This window comes from Nyctereutes procyonoides, unplaced genomic scaffold (genome assembly GCF_905146905.1).
Source record: "Nyctereutes procyonoides isolate TBG_1078 unplaced genomic scaffold, NYPRO_anot_genome, whole genome shotgun sequence".
NCBI lineage: Eukaryota > Metazoa > Chordata > Mammalia > Carnivora > Canidae > Nyctereutes > Nyctereutes procyonoides.
The window spans coordinates 33,432,429-33,458,511 of record NW_026575131.1 but is presented as its reverse complement, the minus strand read 5'-3'; the positions used below and the strand labels follow the sequence as shown (position 1 = coordinate 33,458,511).

The 26,083-nt window shown below is 44.8% G+C and overlaps 1 protein-coding gene across 2 annotated transcripts in view; it reads right to left on the bottom strand.

Annotated features, from left to right (window-relative positions):
• The window catches only part of ARHGEF3 (Rho guanine nucleotide exchange factor 3), a 309,811-nt gene that overhangs the window by 251,657 nt on the left and 32,071 nt on the right, over positions 1-26,083 (bottom strand). For both annotated transcript variants that reach the window (XM_055343738.1, XM_055343737.1), the window contains exon 2: positions 17,299-17,391. In XM_055343738.1, the coding sequence (XP_055199713.1) occupies positions 17,299-17,342 (44 nt within the window). In that variant the 5' untranslated portion in view covers positions 17,343-17,391. The remainder of the gene's footprint in view (positions 1-17,298; positions 17,392-26,083) is intronic.

The following is a 26,083-nucleotide window of genomic DNA, read 5'->3' as shown; positions in this document are numbered from 1 at the left end:
TTCATGAATAAATAAATAAATAATCTTTTAAAAAAAATCCTAATTTCTGGATTCCCTTGGGAAATCAGCAAATCTGGTCACAGTGGGCTTGCATTCCCAATAGGAGGCAGAAACTGGAAGGAGGAAAAATTTCCCAGGACAGGGAACAAACCACCCATGCTGCGACTATCATTGTCATCACTGGCGGCCCTGTGAACATTTAAGTTTGGGACTTCTGTTCAAAAGTCTGGCTTATTTTCTTTCCCTTATTGCTTAACTTTCTCACTTTTCATTTCAGCTGGAAGACTCACGAACAAGTTCCAAAGTCAAAATATTTCACAAATAATCAGTATAGAGAATCTGTTAAGTGGAAATCCACAAAGTTGGGGGCCTGTGCACCAGCCTCCAGCAATTCTGATAATTGACCATCCAGGGACCCAGAGCTGGTTTAAAAGTCCTCCGGGGACCCTTTGACCTTTGTGGGTTGTCTCATCTCAGCCCCTACCCCTCATCCAGGTCCCTCAGCCCTGAGCCAGGGACACATGTCTGGGAGCTGGACAGTGAAGTGAGAAGCAGGCAGGTTTCTGAGGAGGTCAAAACCACATCTGCATTTTGTCATCCTTCTGGACAGCCAGCATGTGCAGGGCTGCCTGTCGGCCTGCCAAGTCGCTGGGGGAGTTGAAACAGCAAGCGAGCCATGTTGCAGCAAAAGTGAGGGAGGGAGTGCATGGAGAAGAGCCTCAGCCAACTCAGTCGTGTCAGCATGATGTGAGGCAGGTAGGGAGGAGGACTCTGTGCCCCGTCTCTTCAAAGGACACACGTGAGCCAAGAGGTACAGGAATGGAAACTGTTCTCAAACCAGTTGCATCTCATTGGTAATGATAACAGTGTAATGACAGTGACACTAGCGGCAGCATGACAGCTAACACTTAGTGTGCCAGGTGCTGATGCTATTATCATACTGCTTTAGAGGAGAGGCATCTGAGGCCCGCCAAGGCCAGCGACTTGAATGAGATCACCAGGCAGCAAGTGGCGGCCGGAACGGGATCCTAGGCAGCTGCCTCCTGAGCCCCGGCTCTGCCCGGAGGGCTCTCTGCTGCCTCTTTCAGTGCGGGCACAGGCCACAGGGCCTTCCTGTTCAGGGTTCGGGGATACCGTTCCTTCCCCTATTGTCTTACATTAAAAATCACAATGGAGTTTATTTGTGCATACCCTCCCTGCTGCGTAATAACTATATATAGTGACATCTAAATCCACAGGTCACTGTGGAGGGCTATACGCTCAAGTGCATTAATTGAAGGCACTGTGCATGCCGTCGGACTGCTGACTATAGTTATGTTACCTGTAAAATTCCATAACCGGTCAAGCACATTCATAATCACTGTATTTTTTGACACTGATTAAAAAAAAACAATTATTTTGATGGTGTTCTGGTACTTAAATGGTGTCCTTTAAATTATTTAATAACTTTTGGATGTGGGGCAGGAGGAGAGGGATGGTGTCCAGAGACACCCCACACTTTACATCCTATCTTACCATCCCCCTATATCCTTTTTGTTAAAATAAAGAAGCATTGTAACTGTTAAAAAAAAAAAAAACCAGAATAAAAAACATGCACATTCTTCTTTATGTGTGGTTTGGAGGATTTTTAAAGATTAGTTTTGGCCATTTGCAACCTTTCGGTGTGCAAACTACCCCACTTGTCTTCAGCCCCATTCACAGGAAAGTGTCTGCTCCCTCAGAGTCCTGACTCCCAGGAGGCCCCAGCCCTCCTGAGGAACAAAAGATCCCAGGATTTGTGAAAAGGCCTGAATAATGGGAAGGGTTCTGGTGCAGAAGAGACATGGGATGTTTTACAAGATCCATCTTACTCCAAGGAAGAGATGTTGGGCCCTCCTTCGCTATCTCTCCCTCTTAACTTACATACTCTCCATTAAACTTAGGAAGAACGAGATGAGAAGCGGCAAAATTTGAACAAGGAAATGAGCAAAAGAGGAGGGAGCTGACAGGTGATGCAGGATCTCCAGGAAGATGACCAAAAGGAAATTTCAAAGCAGGATTTAGCACCAGGGACAAGGTTTTTATCCCGATCCCTAGTCACGGGGTATGGCTACATGCAGGTGCTATCATGAACCTGTAGGGTAGCAACATGGAGAGTCGAGGAGGAAAGGTGAAATTGGGACCCGAGTGCTATATCTAACATAGAGAGGTGAGCAGCCTACTGAAGAAGCATGGGTACAGGTGAACAAGAAGCTGATAGGCATCAGGAGGTTAAAGTTAAATCCCCTGGAACTTACAGAGACATGCTGGTTCTGAGCACAAGCTCTCAAATAAGAATCTCACTCTTTTCTGCCCTAAAACGGAACTCCCTATAGAGGCCCCACCTGGACACACCAATGCCAGCAATTCATAGTTGCTACTGGGGCATCCCAACCCCACCCACCCACTGGCAAGCAGTGCCTCCTCTGTTGCCCCCAGGTGACATTGGGCAATCAGCGGAAACATTTTTGGTTGTCACAAGTGGAGAGAAGGTGCGTTACTGGCATCTAGTGGGTAAAGCTAGAGACGCCACGGAATACCCTACAATGCACAAAGAGCCCCCACAACAAAGAATTACTGTTGTACCCAAAATGTCAGTGCTGTCAAGGCAGAGAAACCCAGATCCAAAACAAAGCAAAGGTGGTGGGTCAGGGTTAGACATCAAAAAGAAAGCTGTCTCAACACTATCATGAATTTACCTGCTGTATGACCTTGGACTTTGGCCCCCTTGCCTGTAAAAGGATCCCCTGTACAGAGGCTGGTGTACAGGATGGGATGATCAGTCCCAAACCCTCAATGAGCTTTGCTGGAGCTTAATGAGACCTGGTTTGGGAAAGTGCTTTGTCGATCACAGGTCTTGCTCCGTCATCATTCCCCGCAAGGCTTGCAGAGCCTCTGACTTGCACAGAGGCTAAAAGACATGGGGTGGAAAGAGAAGCAGATCTGGTTAGGTGGGAAGGGTGGTGTCTCAGAGTGGTGAGCATAGACTGCCCCTGGGTCCGGTGGGACCCACTGAAGATGTGACTCCCTTGTGGAGTGATAGTGCATTCTAAGGGAACTTGGTGGGCCTGGGACATCACTGCTCCCATCAAGCTATGCCAAGTAGGTGGGGTTGATGATGAGCTGGGGTCTACAGGGCAGGGCCTCCTCAAATGACCTCCTCCATGACCTGCCTCAAAAACCAGGAACTGCTACCATTCCTACAACAACACAACCACAACAGTAATAATAATAATGTCCAACATCTATTAAGTACTTAACCTGTGCCTGGCCAAGAATTAGGCCCTATATGTGGGGTATCTTATTTAATCCTCACAACCACCATGGAAAGTGGGTAAGATAAATATCTCCATTTTACAGGAACTAAAGTGATTTGCCCAAGGCTCCTCAGCTCAAACATAACTTCAGACCTAGAACTCAGATGCCACAGTCCACAGCCTTAATCACATCATCACCCTCCCCTAAAACTGTACCACTTCCATCACCACTTGGACCTCCATATTCTAGAAGAAAGCCAGAAACCAAGCTGATAGTATAATTTCAATTGAAATCATTAGTGTGCATGCTGATGCATATGCAAAAAGGAAATTTCCTGCAATAGTCACTGATTAATAGTATTTACCAATATGTGGTAGAAGTACATGTGATTATTTCATTTCCTCTTTATATTTTTTAAACTTCTCAAAGTTTTTATAATCAACACAGTTAATAAAAACCTTACAAAAGTAAAAATTAATGAATCTGCTTTTTCAACATCACTTTTTTAGCGAAATCTCTAATTATTGTCTAGACCAAAAGTTGACAAACTATGGTCTGCCTCTTTTCGTAAATAAAATTTTATTGAAACACAGCCATACCCATTCATTCACATAAATGACTGTGCCTGGACTGTGCCAGCTATTCACAGAGTTGAATAGCTGTCAGTAGACATAGGGACACTATATCCCCTTTCTAACCTGGCCTAAGATGGATCTCTTACTTTCCCACCTCAATTTCTCCTCACATTGTGTCTCTGCTTGTTTTGCTACAGCCCAAACTGGATATAGCAGGAAGCTAATGAACCTCAAGCCCCTCCTTAGAAAGGTATCCATACAGTCATATGCTTTTGTAAAATTTGGAAAAGGGTATTTTTGAAGACTCCCCAGTTATGTTTCAGACTCCTCAAACCCAGATCCACTCCTACCTAAAGTCCCAGACATTTCACCACCTTTATTCCATTTTTAAGACCACAATGTGTTCAATGGTGAGAAAGGTCTGTTCCCCAATCCCCAAGCAGCTTTAGGCATGATGAGTTCCTTTCATTTCCAATCCCCAGATAGCTACAGACCAAAAGCAGCTATCCTTCAGTATACAGCTCCAGAGACCACAGGGAAAGGGACCCAACTGGGTCAGTCCTCAGGATCCACCAGGAAGTTCAGAGCAGGTCATCTAGAGAGAGGGACCCTGATGGCATCCACACCCATGACAGGAAAAGAGGAATATACCAGTTAACACACAGTCTCTTAACCTTTCGTTACCTCCACTGAAATCCCACTAGCCAATTTAATTTATGTATTTCATGATACAGAGCCTCTATAATCATAGCATTTTCAAATGATAAGAGACAGATGGATGATGTAAAACTGCTTTCTAAAGGTCAAGTTGGTCACAAGAACAACAGAAAAAGGGATCAGATCACATAATGTGTGCACAAATATCTTACTGTTTATTTTAAAAACTTCTTCCAATTCAAATGTTATGGTGGGGTATTATAGCAATCCAGAACCTACAGAGCCCAGTTGTCCAATCAAATGCCCATCCATGCCTTAACCATCAGGGGATAGTGTCCTTCATTCTCTGGCTCTTGGTCCCTTCCTAGTCTATTCTTATCTCGTCTTTCTCCAATGTGGGGGAGGGGACGCAGCTGGCAGTTCTGATAAGCAGGTGTAATGAGAGTGAAAATGACCTTGCTCATCAGCTGGTGGGAACCCAGCAGACAAGGGAGTCACTGTATCACTGTCTACTAGACTCTAAAACAAGGCACAGTGAGGCCCTGAGGGAGGGAGAGAGGGAAGCTTTCTCTCTCTCTCTCTCTCTCTCTCTCTCACACACACACACACACACACACACACAGAATGGTTGGGGGTGGGGGGCAGTGGACAAAAGGAAATCTGCATCGTTTCACCTAGGAGAGGAAAAGTTTCCACTGAACAGGAAAATTAAAATCTAACAATAAGGATGTGTTGAGGTATTTCCCAAACAGCGGAGGTAGACAAAAATAAACAAAGGAGACTGATCTTTAGGAAAATCAGAGGGAAAGTCTGCATTCTCTGCAGAGCTGGCAAAATGCAATTAGGAGAGAGTCAGCGGATGTGGGAGGAGAGGGATGTATATTCACCCAGCTGATTCCAGCATCCAGGCAGCCAGGGCCGTGTCAATGGCTGTTACTGTACCAGCCATTGGAAGGGGTCCAACACACAGGACATACTCTGGAGGCGGGGGGCGGGGGAAGAATATCCCCTAACCCAGTTTCCAATTAAATGTGGGTTAACTGGCACCACTCCTTGCAGCTCAAGGGGCTGATTCAGAGCTGAAAGGAGCATTTTTCAAAATATAAAAAGGCTGAGCCCGCCAAGCTAGCACCTTTTATTTTCTCCCATTCTTTCAGTTGCTCAGCCTGACCCATGGCTAACTGAGCTGACTCCTTGGTCCACAGAGAAATGGACCCTCCCCAGCCCCATCAGCTCCGGACCCTCCCAGCACATGTGGGGCTGAACTCCATTCTGCTTTTCCCATGGAGTGGTCACGGCTGCCCAAGGATGAGTCACCCATGAAAGCCACACATTGTCCCCAACAGACAAAAAAAAAACGCTCAACTCAGGAGAGTGGTCCATTCACTATTCTCCAAGAGCCAACCTCTTCCTGTAACTTCTAGAGGATGCTGCTGTCCTGGCAGTCCCTCTTCTCTTTCCCAAGTCCGTGGCTGACACAAACATGAGGGGAGTATTTGGAGTGATGTGCCAGCACAAAGCGGGTGCAAACCGAAAATGGAGGCCAACTTCCAGCAAGGTGTTTAAAGGCCAATGGAAAAGGCAGATCAATTTGTTGGTAGTGTATATAAGTCACATTCATTGCACATCAACTAAGGTACTGGGCTAAGGAAGTATGCTTCACCCATGAGCTCATTCAGTCCTCAGAGCTACCCTCTAAGGTAGGTCCTATCATTAGCCTCACTTTACATTCAAGGAAACTATAGCCCAGAGATGTTAAATAATTTAGCCAGGTTATACCATGCAACAGTCAGGATTTGAATCAAGGCAGTCCATCTTCAGAGCCTGTGTTCTTAAATATCATGCTATCATTATTACCAAACCAACTGAGAACTGCAAAATTAAAGTCATGCTAAAGTGTTCCTATTTGGGGGGAGGTTATGAGTTTGTCAGCTTACTTTTATATCACTTCTCACCCTCCCCCCCACAAGAGAGGCTATAAACTGGCTTTTCTTTCTTTTTTTTTTTTAATATTTTATTTATTTATTCATGAGAGACATATAGAGAGAGGCAGAAACAGGCACAGACAGGAGCCCGATGTGGGACTCGACCCCAGGACCCCAGGATCACTGAGCCAACCCAGGTGCCCCTAAACTGGCTTTTCAAATATAAAAATCACATGTGCTGAGCAATGATACATGTCATTTCATTTAAACCTCAGGACCACCCCCTATAAGGTTGGTATTAATATGATCCTATCTATAGATGAAGACACTGAGGTTTAGGAAGATTAACAGCCTTGCCCAAGGTCATAAAACAGAACAGGGATTTGAGCTGAAGAATGCCAGTTACCAGACCTACATTCTTTCTAATATATATTTAAATCAAAATAAAGGCTGACCCTGCCAAGCTAACACCTTTTATTTTCTCCCATTCCATTTAATTTTGGAAAATGAATTTCATTCCATTTAATTGGAATCCATTTTTTTTCAAAAATCAAAAGTATCATAAAATGAGAGTGAGACTACAGTGGGTGGCTGGCTTATAGCCGTGGATCATCTGTCTGACCTTGAACCTGCATTAGCCCATGACCTTTGGCAGATCCTACCTCTCTTGAAGGCTTCAGTTTCCTCATCTGTGAAGGGAGGAGCAAGAGCGCAAGGGGGCCCTTCAATACCATGATTGGATGATGTGCTCTTGCAGCCTCCTAGAGCACCTGAGGGCTCTGTGTTTATCCTCTATGGATGGTAACTACCCTCCTCTCTCCTCACACAAGTCTTTCAGAATGGGTTCCTAACTCTGTCCCTGGACTCAGGTTGGTACACTCAGAAGAGAGTTCTTAGGGACAGCCTAAGGCCAGGCTGTGGTGAGGAAGTCACAGCTCTTGTGGGAGGAAGGAGTGGGGCAAAACAGGGAGGCTAAGAAGAAGCTAGCAAACAGTGTTTGAACGAGTACTGTACCTTACTATGAAGGGTAGGAACATATGTAGAAACTCACTGAGCCTTTCCCTTAATCTGGCACACCTCATACATCAAAGCTTAAAAGACACAAAGTATTTGAAGAGATGACAGATCAGACCAGGCAAGATTTTGCCAAATTAAAACTTTGTTAGTATACATGCTCCACATAAAATACTTAACATCCCACCAAAGGAAGACCCTTAAAAGTACCTACCTTCCTTCTAAGTTTGTTATGGAAAGGGGACAATAGAGAATCACCATGATAAATAATTACATCTGGTGAGTGCATCAGCGGTGAGGGTGACCCATGGAAATCCTTCATTTAACAATCAAATCTCAAAGTGCCCAGCTAACACCTTAACTCTCTACTCCTATTTCCAAGTGGAACAAGAACAGCCTAGAATTTAGATAGGGACTTAGAATCCTGGTTCTATCACTGACTTGTTGGGCCCTAGGGTGGGGTCAGGAGTCACAGCCCCTTGCAACCTCCCCTTCTACCTATGAAAAAGGACAGTGAAGACCACAAAAGAAAGGGGATCACTGGCCCCAATGGCATGGACATCAGGTGTTTCTGCCACTGTGCATCAGATTGCCCATCTGTGGGTAATAGCACGTGGCCTTCCCCCCCCCCCATCTCAGTCCAAAGGTCAAGGTAAGGCTTATTTTTATCCCCCCACCCTTGAAGTCCAGGAGACGGCATGTGTCCCAAGCAGAACAAATATGAGACTACTTGGGAAGTCTTGTTGGAACAAATGGGAATGATAAACTCCCAGTCCACAGCTGTGGAAGAATGTCAGCCAGGAGCTTCTGGGAGGTATCATGTAAAGGAAGCCTTCCTAGGAATGAAGCCAATACAGAAAAAAGTGGAGCCAACCGAAGGAAAGAGTGAGACCAAAACCTAATGACACTGAGCCCCTGGATCCAGGTATGCCTGAAGCTACCCACTTTTGGGCTGTCCATTTATATGAATCATATATTCCCTTAATCCAGGCTGAACTGTGTTTCAGTCGCTTGCAACAACAACAAACCTGACTAATGGAAATGCTACATAGAATTGCAAGAACTCGGAGCTACAAGAAGCACTGGAGGCCACCCAACCAGCAGTGTTCTGCATATATCAGCATTCAGTAGCAAAATGTTGGTCTAATGAATTAATTTGTTCATCACTCTAGTTCTGACTTCTCAAACTGAAGTAAAGCTATCCTGTTGACATTATTCTAAACTGCAGGATAAACCAACTGCATCTTCATGGAGCAATAATTCAAATGATGGCAAGTAACTTGAAATACTTTTTTATTTAAAGAGATTCAGAGCACAACCAAATGTGGCTCACTCCAGGAATGCAAGGATAGGTCAATATTAGGGAATCTATCCATATAATTTACCTCATTAACAGGATCAAGAGGAAAAACACATATGTCTCCTTAGATGTCAGTCTTGTTATATTTCAATATTTATTCCTGACTTTCTGAAAAAATTTCTTAACAAAATAGGAATAGAGAGAAACTTCCTTAAAAGATATATGGCTTAACCTAACAGCCAATACTCCCATTAATGTCAGTACAAGGTAAAAATGATCCGAGACATCACCATTGTTCAATATTATTGAGGAAGCATTTGCCATCCTAATTAGACCAATAAACAAAGTTTTACCAATTGTGAAGGGAGAAGAAGTAAAATCCCATTAACTTGCAGATAATGTGATTACGTGCCTAGAAAAATTCCTCCCCACAGAAAAATAAAATAAGCTCTAAGAAACTATGAGAACCAGTAGGACAATTTTATAATATCAGTCAACATTAATAAAACAAATTATTAATCAGTAGCTTTCCTATATACAAAAAACAAAACAGAACAAATAAACCAAAACACAGAAGTGATTTTTCTAAAACACATTCCTTCCTTGCACTCTTGTTTCTGCTTTCTATTTAGTTTCCTGTCCTTACAGAACCTCAACTGAACTCCAAAACCCTCCAGGGCAGGGACCCTGTTAGACCCTGTTATCTGGCTCCCGCCTGCCCTAGGCACAGGTATATCCCGGAGCTCAGCACAGCCCTGGCCACACAGCGGGCCTCCGTCAACACGCATCCTTGAGGGAGCCGCCGGCCAACTGTGCACAGCACACACAGCACCGCACACAGGCGGGACAGAAGCCACGTTCAGCTATAGTCCCGGCCCCAGTCCCGGGGAGAGTCTCAACCGGAGTTCCCATCCTCTCCTCCCACCCAGAGAACAAAAGCCTCAAGACTCTCCTCATCCACAGCCTAGCAGAACACCCCAGACAAAACCAGCACTTCATAAATGTATCTTGATAATTCTGTGGGCCCAGTGAGCACTTCAACCATTGGGGTTACACACCCCCACGCACAGTCTCCCCAGCTCTCCAAACCCAGTCCTCTACCCTTAGAGTTGAAAAGGTTGATTTACTTCCATGGGAAGTGCCAGGCTCTTGCCTGGAAGGAATTTTATATCTGATTCCCCTGGAGGGAGACTGCTGCACATGGTCTCTGCCCAGCAAGGGCTTAGCATCGGGACAGATGCTGCCTTTCACCCAAGACCCGTCCTTCCATAGAATGGGGGCTGGAGGAGCTTCCTCTGCCAGATGAGGAACCCTCAAAGGCTCTCTTCCTACCTACTGTGTTCCATGAATTGTGTTTCCCAGGACCACCTCAGAGTGTCGTGCCCATTTGAGTATCCTCCAGTTTGAGTGTTTTTAAACATTCCCCAAATTTGCACAGTGTGCCAGACCCGGCTAGAACCTTCCTTGAGCCCTTCTTGTCCTACTCCTTATACTCTCGTGCTATGACTTACACTCATGTCTCCTTCTATACCATAAGCAGATCCACATCTGACGGTACCCCCCAGGGTGCCTGATGGCATGCTGAGCACATGACAGGTACTCAGTAGACCTATTCCTGGGGCAGCACCCCCCAACCCCACACCATTCCACGGGGGACTCTGAGCTCCTATCTGCAGAGAGAAGGTAAGAGGAGGGGCCCAATCATATGAGAAGCAGGCGGGGTGGTGAAAAGGCTTTCTCCCCTGAGCCAGTCAAAGACAGGTTTAAGTCTGAGCCCTATAATTATCTGTGATATTAGGGTAGGTAATTAAACCTTTCTTTCCTCATCAGCAAAATAGAGGCAAACAACATGTCTTCTGCTCAGTCCCTGTGATGTCTGGAGCCAATGTATATAAAAAGCCCATTAGGAGGTGGCTAAAGAATTAGCAGATATTGTTATAATTTGCCATGTAGAGGATTAGCCAGCCCACTAGAGAACTGAAGGTCTTTTTCAGTGTCTGCATGGGAGATCTTCCAAGACCAGTCCTAATCACTGCCTTTGGCCAGTATAAGGACAGATAAGGATTTGGTTTGGTGGAAAAAAACCCATAACCAAACAGAATGTGAGGTTCAGGAGACTGAGTCTGTGCCTTTTCTGTTTTATTCCTTGTTAGAAGACCACAGTCTAGCCCTTTGTTTCTCAAAATCCTGACTAATGTCAAATAATACTGTCTCCCTTAAGGGGTCTTCATGTGTCTCAAACAAGATCATGCAGACTCATTAAATTACTTTAACAATAACTTAGTCAGCTGTCTATGGGGTTAAGCCAATAAACATAATAAGGAGCCTATTCTGTTTCACATTTATTCAACAATCGTTTAGTGACTACTGTATCCCAGGCACTGCCCTGGGAATCAATGAGAAGACATACAGGCTCCATGCACCCTCACAGGGCTTACAGTTGCTTTAAACAATATATGGAAAATTTTAAAGGGCGCCTGGGTGGCTCAGATGGTTAGTCCAGCTTCGGCTCAGGTCCTGATCTCAGGTCCTGAGATCAAGCCCCGCAACAGGCTCCCTGCTCAGCAGAGTCTGCTTCTTCCTCTCCCTCTGCTCCTCCTCTTTGCTCATGTTTTCTCTTACTCTACCCTCTCTCAAATAAATAAAATCTTTAAAATATATATTTTTTAAAAAAAGAAAATTTTAGGTTTGAAAGGAAACTCACTCATCAACCAACTCCTTTCTTTTAAGCCAGTGAGGAGTCTGAGAGAAGTAAAGAAATACACCCGAAGTCACACAGCCAGAAAGAAGGCAGTGTTTGCATGGGAGAGTTTCTGTCTGAATAAAATCTTTTATGAAGATACTGCTTATTCTCAACTCGCTCACCAGCAGGCCTATAAATGGATTAGAAGACTCATTCCACCTTTTGCCTCCTATACTATTTTCAAGTTTCCAATGAAAACAAAACAAACAAACAAACAAAAAAAACACTAAACCATTCAAATCCAATATCTGTGTTTTGGGGGCACTTTGCCTTTCTGTCCTAGGGACATATATCACTGAAGTTCTGGGAGGAAACTTCAAGATTTCCCAGCCCAGCATGTCTCCAGTATGACCACTCAACAGCAAAAGTGGGAGGCCGCACACTCTACCCTCTCCTGAGAGGCCCCTCTGTGCACACTGACCTTTTACAGGCTCTGCTGGGTCAGGCCAGAAAGGCCACGTTTAACTGAGTTTAAGTCAGCAGTACCAAAACACATTAGGCAATAGGCCCCATTTTCCTGCAAAGCCTACTAATGTTTGGAAGAAACCATATTCTGATTAGCAGACTGCAGGAAAAACTGAGGGGATCTCTAAGAAGACACCATGGAGAGTGAAGTGCCTTCCCCGAGGTCACAGGGCTGGTGAATCCAAGGGTGCAAGCGAGAGCCTCAGGTCAGGAGAGGTTATACTCTCATTCTTGTTGAGCTTCCAGCTTCTCAAGGTGAATTCCAGCTGAATCTCTGGAGGGTGGAGGACATGGAGTGGGCCCCACACGGCCCTGTGGGCAGTGAACAAAGAGCTAATAAAAATCAGTGACCGAAACAGCTCCAGCCTAAGGGCAAGATGGAAACTGATAAGGGGATCAAGAGAACAAGTAACAACAAACAGCAGAACTAACCTGTATAGAGGTGAGGGCTCCCGAGCATGTGGGCTACACATCAGTTAGCCCTGAACATGAAACAGAACACGGTGCTGGGGGCAAATCTCAGTTTGGGATACAGCCCTTCATGTAGCCTTCTAAAAATCACTGTTTTCTAGCCAGTTCAGTCCACCAAAGCTGCTCACAGGCTGAGAGCCTACTGTGTGCTGGGCCCTGGGCCAGATGTAGGTGTTCCTGCACCAGGCAGAGCCAGCCTTCCAGGACAGCAAAGCCAAGCGGAGCTGGCACAAAGGAGGTGCTCAAGACATACTGAAATACATGAGTGAGCCGGAGAAGATCTTTATTTTCATAAAGAAACACACATTTGCACAAGCTGAGAGTGAAAGGCCTTCATAATTTCTTATTTGAGTATTTTCCCAAAGTGCTTATGGCCACTAAGCAGTAAAAGGATACTGATCAACTGACTAAGTGACCGAATGAATGAATGAATGAACAAACGAACTAACTAACGAACTTAAACCTTTCCATTTCTTTGGCATGGGTTAAGTCCTAAGTACCCACCCATTTCACCACGAGTCTATTTGCAGGAAGGATTTATAAGAAGTGCAAGGACTCTTCCCCTCAAAATTTCCCTCTTTGAACATCAGAAATTCCACTTGCCTAACTCCACTGCTGTACTGCTGAGGAAACTGAGGCCCGACAAAGCAATATCCATCCACAATCACTGGTGACAACAGAAAACTGAACTCCCCAGGGACTTAATCTTCTACAAATCCTGTGTTCTTAGGAGTCGGCACCTAGAGCTAGACGTGGTGAGTCATGGCGGCTTGGCCAATAAAGGCTGTAGGGAGCAGTCTCCTCAAGAAAATCACTAGATTAAAAGACAAAACACCACAAATCACTGGAGCAAAACCATGTTCCTGAAGAGGGAAGTGCAGTCTGTGGGCAAGGACTCCAGGTAGCAGCTTTCATGGCAAAGTGGCATTGGCCCCAGGAGAGTTGAGTTCCTTCTTTCCAGCGGCAGTCTCTGTCACAGCACCTCACCTCAGGGACCCAGGGCTCACTGCTCTACCCCCTACACTCATCAGTCCAGAAACACTGCTGAGCACCTGCTGTATGCCACACACTGAGTAGATGATAAGAAGCAGAACAGGTAAGATATGGCCCCATGGAAATCACAGTCCAAGAAGATAAACACATGCAAGATGAGAACTTATGTCAACTGATAATCGTTTCTAAAACACAAGTCTGGGGCACCTGGGTGGCTCAGTCAGTGGGGCATCTGCCTTCAGTCCACTTCTCCCTCTGCCCCTCCCCTTACTCATACTCATTCTCTCTCTCTCAAATAAATAAAAATCTTTTAAAAAAATAAAAACAGAGCACCTGGGTGGCTCAATTGGTTAAGCATCTGCCCTCGGCTCAGCTTATGATCCCAGGGTCCTGGGACTGAGCCCCTTGTAGGGCTTCCTGCTCAGCAGGAAGCCTGCTTCTCCCTCTTCTCTGCTGCTGCTCCCACCACTTGTGCCCACTCTCTCTCAGTCAAATAAATAAATAAATAAATAAATAAATAAATTAATTAATTAATTAATTAAAATAAATTAAAATAAAATAAAATAAAATAAAATAAAATAAAATAAAATAAAATAAAATAAAATAAAAACATAAGTCTGGCCCTATCAGTCTCCTGATAAAAAATCTTCCTAGGTTCCTTACACTATGTAAGAATAAAAATAAACAAAAAATGAAAACAGCCACCTTTATTGGGTGCTTACTACATGCCAGGTACTTTACTGTGATTAACTTAGGACATGCCCAACAACTCTCTGCAGGAGATACTGTTATTATTCTCACTGACCAATGAAAAATTAGTTTTCCACCTAACCATTGCTCATAGTGTGTGCCTCCTGCCCCCACCCCTAACTCTGGATTCTCTAGGAACTCATCTTACCTGTTTTTTTGTTTTGTTTTGTTTTGTTTTTTGTCTCTGCTGCACAGATAGTATTCAGTAAATGCCCACTGAATGAATAATCAATTGATTGATCAATAGGCACGTTTCCTTCAAGCACTAATGGCTAATAAGTTCAATTTCTGGAATAAGTCCTGGTCAGTGTTCTAATAAGGACACAAAAAGTAGTTGTGATGTACAAAGAACCAGAACCAGAGCCTGAGACCTGAGACCAAGTCTTGTCTCTATGTAAACTCAAACAATCACATCATCACCCTAGGCCTGACTGCTTAAAACTATAGGTGAAAAAGCAAGAAATTATAATCATGAGCCTAGGATCATCTGGATCTAAATTTGCATGTCTCTGAAACGTCATGGGAGGAGGCCACAGAAGACCTCCAGAATTTCACCACTGTCTGCTTTAGAATGAGATCGAAACTTATAATTCTAGAGTAGGGTAACTGATCGGGTCTATGGAGCCGAATGACACAGCTCCCTCCACAGCTCAGTGGGTGTATTTATCCTAATAAAGCAGACTTAACTCCCATGACAAATATGTGCAACCTGGTGTTTAAAAAAAGAACCAAAAAATATTAAAAAAAAAAAAAAAAAAAAACAAGCCCAAGGGCACCTGGTTCAATCACAGGAGCAGAGGAGCAGTGTAACTCTCGATCTTGGGGTGATGAGTTTCAAGGCCCACACTGAGGGTAGAGATTAATTAAATAAATAAAAAGAAAAGCTCAAAATTGAGTCCTCTGCTCCCTCATAACAGCAAACCAAGACTTTGTTACAGTTTCAAACTTTCCCAGGAAGGTGACCTTTTTAGAAGTCAACCTGAAATTTTCTGATCAGCATTAGCATCTGCAAGATTAAAATCCTGCCATTCCTTCCCCAACCCAAAAAAGGTGTCTTGGCCTGAAACAATCTTTTCTTTTGCTTGCCCTACTTTCCTTCCTATAAAAACCTTCCATTCTGTACACCTCCTCAGAGCTCCTTTCTACTTGCCCAGTTCACAAATCACTTAATAAAAGCCAATCTGATCTTCAAATTTACAAGGTTGAATTTTGTTTTCTAACACTGGAAAACCCCTTTCCAGGGCAAGCACTTTGGACAAACTCAGGTAAGGCTGCCACCCCAACTGTACTCCAGAACAGAGGGGCTGATGATATATGCAGGAACCCAAGTTCACATGCCAGCTGGGCACAAAACCCAAAACCAAATTCTCAGCTCCCACCTCTCCTCCGGGAAGGCCATACATGCAGAATAACAACTGAGTGTGGCCAGGAAAACTGCAAACGTGGGTGTGATGGCCCCATAGCTATGTTTGCAAGGAGAACTCAATGTATGTCTGTCGCTGCAAGGGAGGGCAACACTAGGAGCTAGAGTTCTGTGATGAGGTAAGGGTTTTGTTGTTTGGGTTGGTTTGGAGTGAATTTCTGTTCTAATGTTGCCTAATGGCCATAATGAGGATAATAACACAACCCCTAACATATAGGGCCATGTGAGAAGTAAATGAGATATGTCAGCCCAGTGATCGACACAGAGCCTGACACATAGCATCACATGGTTGCCACTGATGATGGTGGTGACAGTGGGTGGTGGATGGAACCACCCAAAATAGGAAAACCCAACAGAAGGCTCTTCAAAACCAGAAGTCAAGAAAGAAGAGGTAATCCTGTGATACAATCCTGTGATACTCTCCTGGAGAAGCATGCTTTTTAGGAAGGAAAATGAAGTGGTACCCACTCCCAAATAGAACCAGGATTGCTCAGATGTTCTGAGGAGAGATCCGAGAAGATGAACTTCCCCAGAATAGAAAGAAGGAGAAGGAAAATGACAACCATGGAGAGATCCCATTTTTCACCCAACAGATGGGCAAAAGTGGAAGAGCATGAGGAACTGAGGTGTAGCAAGAGGGCAGGCAAATGGGAAATGTGGCACCCTGTGGACAAGTGGTCTTTAGAGAATGATGTGGCAATATTTAGTAAGATCTTAAATGTATATGCAGGATGGTGCAAAAATTCTACTCCTCAGTAACTTCCTAGAGGACTATCTGCCCGTGTGTGTGGGAGGCACTTACCAGAAAGTGGCTCCCAGCAGTGATATGAGGGGAAACAATGGGACCCACCTACCCACCACTCCTAGGAACGTGGCTCAATAAACAGTGGGATTCTTATACTATGCATGCACAATTCATTTCGTGGCAGATAAAAACAAGGAAAATGCTCATGTACTGTCTTGAAAACATTTTAAGACATATTACTGAATTATTTTAAAGGTTACAAAATAGACCAATAAGCACAGTATGATTACCTGCAGCAAGAGAACAGAAAGAAAAAAAAAGAAAGAAAGAATGGCTGTTTTCTATGTATATAAGAACCTAGAAAAAGTTCTAAAAAGAAATGCACAAAAGTAGGTCACAGTAGTTACTTCTGGGAAAGGCAGGTATGGAGTGGGGAGCCTAGGAACGAAATTGGGGAAGGGTGTATCACCTATTTTTAACTAGGAAAATTATGCATCCCTTGGGCATTAAAATAAAATCAAATGAATACATTTATTTTAAGAAGAAAAAAAGGAGGTGGAAGAAAGAGAAAGATGTGGCTGCCAAAAGCTAAGAGGCTGTCTCTGCCTCCTCTCATGGACTGGCCACCCACACATGGAGACATAACCCATCTGAGCAAGTGTCCATAGTTTCTAGGAATGAGTGTCCATAGCTTTTAGAATCAAATATGTAATTCTAGACCACATTAGTTCTATTTATACCAACTTTCGCTTCTAGGTCTTAGAAAAATTGCCTCATACTTAACAAAGGTATCCTCCTTTGGTATCAGAAATTGGAAATAGGAAAAGGAAATGCATGAAATTCTGCTATCTCCAATTCTTGATGGCCTCCACTGACATATACAGACAGGTGAAGTCCTACATTGCATTTAATTGTTGCATGTGATAATTTAAAAATTTTTAATCTTTAAAGATATGTTTACCTTTCCTTGTTTTCTTCCATCCCTCTGAAGACACACTGATTCATTACTGTGGAACTGTCTAGAGACACAGCATGGTTGGCCCAGGCCTTCTTTCTGAAAAAGCAAAACAACCAATGTGTATAACCTGGATGTATTTATATTATAAACACGCAAAGAGTTGCATTAAATATATGCAAGGGGAATACATCAAAGACTATCCAGTGTCCATTAAGATCCTTTCTCCCTTTCTTCCATAGTTATTTGAGTTTTATCAGGGACTACATCTCCCCAGCATCCTTGCAGTTTTGTGTCACCAGGTATCTAAGTTCCTGATGGAATGAGAGAAAAAAGGTGCCACTTCCCCATCTAGGTCTCAAGATGTATGCACACCTCATCCACCCTTCCTACTGGCTCCCACTGGCTAGAACTCAACTTGGACTGTGCAGATGATGACCACACATTTGGAAATAATAGAGCAACAAGATAGAAGGCACCTGGGCCTGTGATTGACTCCATGGAGCACGACCATCCTCTCACCTTAGAACTACTATCTTAGGGATACCTGGGTGGCTTAGTGGTTGAGCATCTGCCTTTGGCTCAGGGTGTGGTCCCAGGATCCAGGATGGAGTCCCACATCAGGCTCCTCGCAGGGAGTCTGCTTCTCCCTCTGCTTGTGTCTCTGCCTCTCCCTCTCTATCTCTCATGAATAAATAAATAAAATATCAAAAAAAAAAACTACTACCTTAGAGATTTTATTTTTTAAGTCACAGTTTTATTGGATCCTATTTTTATGGCTAGTTAACTCTCATAACAGTTGGCACTATCATTAAATATTCCCTTTGGGGCCCTTCTGAGGGTGGGTTTGGTTATTTGGAGTGTACGATATGCTAGGTCTATGGAGACAGGTAAGGCCAAACTATTTTGGTCACAGCTTTGGTAAAACCACATGTAATTTAAGTAGTATCCAATCATTGTAGAGGGATGAAGATGTTAATGAACATGTAATGCCTTCCAGTGTTAAGACTGTCATGAGCAGGGCACTGGGCAGAATTAGGAACACTGGGATCTACAAGTATGAGTTGTGAGCTTTGCTTCACAAAATGACTACTCAGAGTGGTAAGATATCCCAACGAACGTGATACCCACATTTAAGGATTTGAGTCTGTGTGCTTGAAAGCAACAGAAACCAGGAGTGACATGGGGATGAGATAGAGAGACACCTAGAGAGAGAACATTCTGATGGGTGGAGGATTCTTCTCACTTGCTCTTCTACCCTCTGAGCATCTGCCCCAAGTGAGTCAGAGCTAGCATGCCCAGCTGCCCTCCTCAGCTTCAGGTACTGTATTCCTCATCACTCAGGGTGGGTTTAGTATTAAAGCAGACCCTCTTCCGACAGCATGGAACAAACCCAAACCAGCTGCTTCATTTGGTGTCAACCAAAGAAAGAAGCCTACATCAGTTTCAACCTTGGAAGCACTGGCCGTGCAGACCATATTGAGAGATGATGTATTGGTCTTCAACCTGGCGTCTCCTACACAAAAGGGGGGTCAGGGTAATTTTGACACTTATGATCTTCCACGATCTTCCATGCTGATGCATCACCTGTTTTGACTGCTGAGCATCAAATCTGCTTGGCCCAATCTCCTGTCCCTTTTCCATCTGCCCACCATGAGTCTGTCCTTTTCTGGATCAAAGCACCATTAAGGGGGTACCTGGCTAGCTTATTTGGTAGAGTGTGCAACTCTTGATCTCAGGGCTGTAAGTTCGAGCCCCATTTTGGGTATAGAGATCACTTAAAAAACAAAGTCTCTTTTTTTAAAAGGCACCATTAGGATAAATTCTCAGATCCAGGTGAGCAGGACCAGATACCTTGGACTCTTGCACCCCAAGGCATTGAAAAGAGTCAGTGTTGGGGAGAATCCCCAGCTACAGTCTCCAATGCTGCTCTTTTATTTAACTTGCAAAGAGAGCACATCATGAGATATTTTTAGCATCTGGATCCCTGTCTGGGACCACTGCTCTGGCTTCCATCAGGGCTAACTTCATCAGCTAAGGCATGTGTATTACAGCAGGGCCCAGAAAAAGGCAAGAGGGAAGATGTGGATCCTGGAATGAGGAGAGACGGAAGGGTAGTGAGACATGGACTTGGAATCTCAGAGCCACCACATCCCCACCAGCCCCACTATGAAGGGAGACAGGAGAAAGTAAACAACCCACACCAGAGTCACTTCTGCAGCTGTGAACACCTCGGCCCACCTCAGCTCAGCCTGGAAGCCACATGAGTGCAATGTATAAGCCTTCCACAGTATAGTAACTGCTGCAAGAGGGTTCGACACTTACATCTCCAAACTATGCCAATTCTCCTCAAAGCCACATTTCCCGAGCAGCTGTGAGAGGTCAGGGCCTACCCTCTAAGAGAGCACCAGCTGGTCGTGGGTCAGGTTTTCAGGTTTTCCCTCCCGGTACTGGTAAAAGTATTCCATAGACAACCACTGATGAACCATCACCCTTATGCCTGTGACAAGGGGCAAGGATTGAGGGCACCCAACTCTGCACCCCAGCACTGAGGGGGTGCCCAAGGGCAGCCACTGTCATAGATTATTTCATCCATTTCTCACATCAATCCTGGGAAGCAGATATGCCTTACTTTACAAATCAGGAAACTGGGCACGAGGAAGTTAAGATTTGGCCAAATACCATACAGACAATAAAATGGTAAAACCGAGGCTCAAACCAAGCATTTGATCTGGGAGTCTGTGCCCCTAACCTGTACATTACAATGTGCATGGTAAGGCTCAGTAGGAGCTGAATGAGTGAACGAATGAATGAACAAATGACGAACAAATAGTTTCAAAAGTAGTTTCAGGAATGGGGGCTGTGAGGAGACAGTGTCTCTGTAATGCCCTAGAAGGGTGGACTATGAGCCTGACCCCACCCACCCTGGATGCCAACCCAGTGGGTGATATTCTCAGACCCTTCCCCCAAGAAAGCCACTCAGTCCCTTGAACACTCTGAACCCAGGGTTGCCAACTTCTATAAAAGGAATTTATGAGCTTAATACCGTTGTCCCTAATGACCACAGCTACCTCTGATTCAGCACCTGTGTGCAGGCAGTAAACTCAGGCCTCCAGCTCAGAGGCTTCTCATCCACCCACAGCCCACAGGGAAGGCAGGACCACATCCATTTTACAAATGGCAAATCCAGAGCTCCGAAGATTGTGAGTAGCCTAAAGTCACAGCGCTTACATGAGGGCAGTTTTCAAACTCTGAGCAGCCAGCTGAACAGCACAGGCCTTCCTGCCACTGCCTGATACCCACCACTCACCCTGGTTAATCACAAAGTTGCCAAGATAAGTGGTGTTCTAACTCTGAAGCTGGAAAGTTCTGTTTTAATCTAAAGTTAGTCAGTATTTCCCATCCCAGTCACTTCCATGGAAGAGGAATTCCACTTCCCCCAGCTAGAAACTCTGGCACCACCACTTCCTCATTCCTCTCCTCAGCATTGACACCATTTGCTGAGCACCAACTTCCTGCAAGGCACAACTGTGTCCCTTGGACACCAAACCCTGCTACTTCTTCACTGAAAAATCTCTCTTCTCAGGAAGCACCGAGTATTAGTGAGAACGTAAAGAAACCACAACTCTCACCCCTGCTGTTGGTGGGAGCACAAATGGATCTAACCACCTTTGAGGACTACAGGAATACTTGCATTTGCCCCTACGTCTTTATGTGCACCAAGAGACATTTTCTAGAATGTTCTCAGTTGCACCATGCATAACAGCCCTCTATTAGTTTCCTATTGCTATTATAACAAATTACCACAAACATAGTGGCATAAGACAACACAAATTTAGCATCTAATAGTTCTAGAGGTCATAAATGGGTCTAAAATGGGTCAGCAGGGCTGCATTCCTCTGGAAGCTCTAGAAAGCAACCCATTCTCTTGCCCTTTCCAACTTCTGGAAACCACCTGCATTCCTCAGCTCATGGCCCCATCTTACATTTCAGAACCAACAATGTAGCATCTTCAAATCCCTTCTCTCATCTCTGTTTCATGTCTCATTCTCTGCACTGGACCCTCCCAATGCCCTCTTTAAGGATCCTTGTTACAATTGGTCCCTTCCAGATAATTCAGGATCACCTCTCCATGTCATTATCCTTAACTAACATTGGCTAAGTCTCTTTGCTGTGTATGGTAACTTAGTTATGGATATTACTGGTCAATGGGACCTGTAACCAGGGATTAGGTCACGAACATCTTTCAAGAGGCCATTATTTGGCCTAACTCAAGCCCTAAACCAGAAGCGACCCCAATGCTCATCAGCAGTAGGATGAATGAAATAAATGGTGGTAATTCACAGCAATGAGAACAGATGAGCTACAGCTACTTGCAGCCTTAAGGATGGGTCTTCACAAGACACCAACACAAGAGCATCTGCCATATGAGTCCATCTGCAGAAAGCCCAGAACCAGGTCCAACTACCCAAAGCTGTTTGCAGTTGGGACGGCAGTTGTAGCAGGGGAGCAGTGGCTGAAGAGGGCCTGAGGGAGCTTCTAGAGTGCTGGCTAAGGGTCTGTTTCTTAATATAGGTGCTGCTTACACGGGTGTGTTCGGTTTGTGACAATCTATCAAGCTACAGTTATGACCTGTGCCCGCTTCTGCAGGTACGGTATGCTTTAATAAGAAGCTTTGGGAATTTTATGACAAGTAATTGTATCTATTTAAAGTTTCCCCCAACCCCAACCAAGTTCTCAGTAATCCTCTCAACAGATAAGGTTGCTGCAAGTTTGTTTTCTGTAAAACAATATAGCCATGTGAAACCCCCCAACTTTGCATCCTATAATTCCAGGTCAATAGTCATGAAAATATAATAAGTGCATTTATAACTGAGGAGGAGGAGGAAGAGAAGCAGTAGCTTCTCTGACTCTCTCATCCCATTTCCACTCCATAGGCACATGTCATTTCACCTCTGGATGAAGCAGATCTGAGCTGGCCCCCTCAACACCGCCTACCCTGACAATGGCTGCCCACCCAACTGGCCTGGAATGTTTCCCTGTCACTTACCACATGGTCCTTTCCCTGTCCCTTCTGCACTCCTTCCACCCCTCTGACATGTCCTCAGGGAGCCCCATCTTCTCCCAGGAACTCCCCCCGCCCCAGCTCCTGTAAGACTTGCAATACAAATCACACCATTGGGACTTACTTGCTACTGTCACATACTGTTAGTAGTATCAAGTACCTTAGTCTAATCTCCTCCAAAAGACTGCAAACACAAGAACAGAAATCAGGTCTTATACGTTCAATTCTTACTGATGTAAACTTCTTGTGCTAATTAAGAACTACTACTGATATTAATAGCCTTTGATGAGCATCTACTTCACATCACATTCAGTACTCCCCATGCATTATTTCACTTCCTCTTCTCCCACTGACCCCAGTGAAATGGGTGCTATTATGATCCATCTTTTGAATAGGAGGAAACCGAGGCACAGAATGGCTAATTGACTTGCTGAGGGTCCCAAAGCTTATCACAGGAAGGATGGGATTTGAACCTATCCAATCTGATTTCAGAGTCCATGCTTTTGACCCAGATCCCACTCTGCTTCCCTAATGCCCCCCACCCAAAGCCAGAGTTAGGTATATTATTAGTATTTAATAAACACTGTGACATGCTTGATCACAATACATATAAAATATTTTATCTGTTATCAAACCCCTCACCAGTTACAAATAACAAATCAAGACTCTTCACCAAATAAAATCTTTTTAGCCTCAGATCTCAAAAAGAGGACACACCCTCTGGAGAGGTTTGCAGAGGCTCTGCATATTCCTTGCTTTGCATCATGCTTGGCATTCAGGGGGGTTTATAAACATTTATCAGCCAAAGTTTGTCCTCCAGGCTTTTATCAGAATAGGGAGAGAGATGAATACTTTTTTTTTTTTTTTTTTTGTCTACCAATCTCAGGGTCAAAGCCAACGTCAGAGTTGAAGGCTGATTGGACAACCCAGTCTATGACCACAAGGTCCCAAGCCACCTGTCCCAGATGACCTCACCTCCTCGATGGCCAAGAATTGTGACCCAGAGGCCTTGGCTAGTACCAAGGCCACCACCCCTGAGGGCTGCTGAAGCCAGTAAACTGAACCGGAGACAATGGCACCAGCAGCTCTGCTGTCCCCCAGAATATCATGTGGTGGCTGGCTCAAGCCCCAGCACTCTCTCCCTTCAAGGCCCACCCGCAGTCAGGTACCAAGCAGTGCCCTGACCAGCATGGACACAGTGGTGCATCGGTACCATCCACTCACCCTCATTCTCTCACAGATCAGCTCCAGTGTCTATGTGGATACAGAAGAAAGGGCCTGTGCCCAGGAGCATGCAGACTATTGAGAAGATGTTATTTTTAAATGGCATCCTTTGAGGAGGAACATGGGACTGACTGGAGGTTAAGGTGGGCTTCAGTTATATCTGTACCCCTAATATTTTTACAAGAACAAAAAAAAGTGTTTAGGTATTCTGGGAACTATTAAAATGGTCTCAAAGTTTCTTTTAATAAAAAAAAAACCCCACATCATCACAGTACCACATGATAACACAGTAATCGAGAAATATAGAATTACAAGGGGATCAAGTGCCTACATCAGCCTGAGGGACGCATGGAAGGCTTCTCAGAGGAGGCACTGCCTGGGCTGAGTTTTGAAGGAGGACTAAGAGCTTGCCAGGCCAACAGTCCAGGGTTGCTCTGGGTGAAGGACACAGCATAATTAATGGCAAGGAGGAGACAGAGGTCACAAGAGAAGAGGATAGAGGGCAGTAGGAGAAGGGCTAGGACACCACAGCACCTCTTCTCAGTGGGTTATGCACTAAAGTTAGGTGATGTAATCTATGCTGAGGGTTCAGCCAAGAAGAGGCACTCATGAGTGGTTGGCATTATCTACTGTTACTTGTATGTCTACTCCATCCTTCCTGGACACTAGACTCTGTGGCTGTCACAGGGAGTTGCTGGGGCAAGAATTTGGAAACGAGATCCCCAAAACCACCCTCTGAGAGATACTTTGTAAACTCAACCACTCATGTGCCCTCGGGCTTTCCTAGAGCCCCCTCATGCCCCACTAGAGCTCCCTCCACACTCTTCCCTCATCCAAATCCCACTCACGTGCGTGCACGTCTCTCCCCAACTGCACTGGGTTTCGTGACACCCCAACCATGAACACAGTGACAAGTACAATAGTTGTTGAACAAATGAGCAAAGCCAGCTAACTGCACTTCTCTATGCTAATGAGAGAGGATATGAACCTGATGCAGAATCCCAACATCACAGATGCCATCCTCAGACAGATGAAGAAATAGTCATGGGGAGCTGGCCATCCCAGAATCACAGAAAAATGAGGTTCCAAGAGGCAAAAACCCCTTAGTACCCACCCAGGCCCTCAAGTCACTCTATTAAAGGAAGATGTATCCTGGAGACCTAACAACTCAGGTACCATATCCCTAGACTCACTACCTCAGCTGGAGGACGGCAGTTGGGTTCGCCCCGTCATTCATTACCCACAAGGACAAATGCCTATAAGTAGAGCATGCCACTTGCCCAAAGAGTGCTTCAAAACACCTGCAAAAAAGGTGAGCTCTCTTAAAAGCTCAACTGGAAACAATGTTTCATGAAATTGTATGTAGCTAGCCACTTGGAGACAATTTAAGATTCACAGGAATCTATGCGGCTCTAATTTAGGGAGGAGATGATCAAGACCTATCTAGGACTGACTCTACACCCGCATTAGGTCACAAAAGATCCCCATAAGACACACACTGGTAGCCACATTTTACAGAGCAGGAGCCAAACTCCAGCATAAGCAGCTTGGTCAAGCTCCAGCAGCCGGAACGCAACAGCGAGGACCGAGCAGCTGGGTCTGTCTGACTCCTGGGCCCAGGCCTTCAAACTTCCAACATCCCATAGGCTCTGGCACCTGAGTAAACACACAGCCCGACTCTCCTATAAGATAAAACTCTCTGGCTAAATCTTAGCTCCATCTCTGTGCTCTGACCTCAAATGTCAGCTAAGAAAGACCCTGCAAAGGGGAGGAGCAACTGCAGCCTTCTGACCCTGCATGGCAAATTCTGAAGTTAGTGGGAAAATCCTGCAGCATCCAAAATTTCCCTGGAAAGCCCCTAAGGAAGGTGCCTATGGAAGAGGGGCTCCGCCTCCCTTGTGGAGCCCAGCACACACCAGAGCTAGAGTCGATGGCTGCGTGTTCAAATGCACTCCAGATAGTCTGTGGTAGGGACAGATTCATACATAGGGCTGCCCCACACTAGCTGGGGCACTCAGGATGTGAGCTTGGGGAACCCTCCAGAACATACACTCACTTCAGTGGAAAAGCAGGATCAAACATTTGTTTCTTTTTTCTAAGAGCTTCTAGTTTAGTTCACATAAGTTAAACACAAGAAAGATGTGATTGCATGATACCATAATTCTGCAATAACACGATCTTCCATTTACTACTAGAAAACTCTATTGCAAACTCTAAACACATTCAAAACACAGACAACCAACTGAAGCCTTGGGTTCTGAAGTTAAGACTACTGGGACTGTAATTTGACCTCTGCCACTTAGCAGCTATGAGATCCTGGAAAGGACTCCTGTGCCTCAGTTTCCCCAACTGTATAACAGGAGATGTAATGGTATCTATCTCATGGGGCTTCTGTGGCAATTCAATGAAACAGTGCAAATGAAGAGGCCAACACAGAGCTTCACAAAGGTTAGTGTGCCCTCCCTCTTCAAAAAAACCAAAAGACAAGAAAGCAGAGGAGAG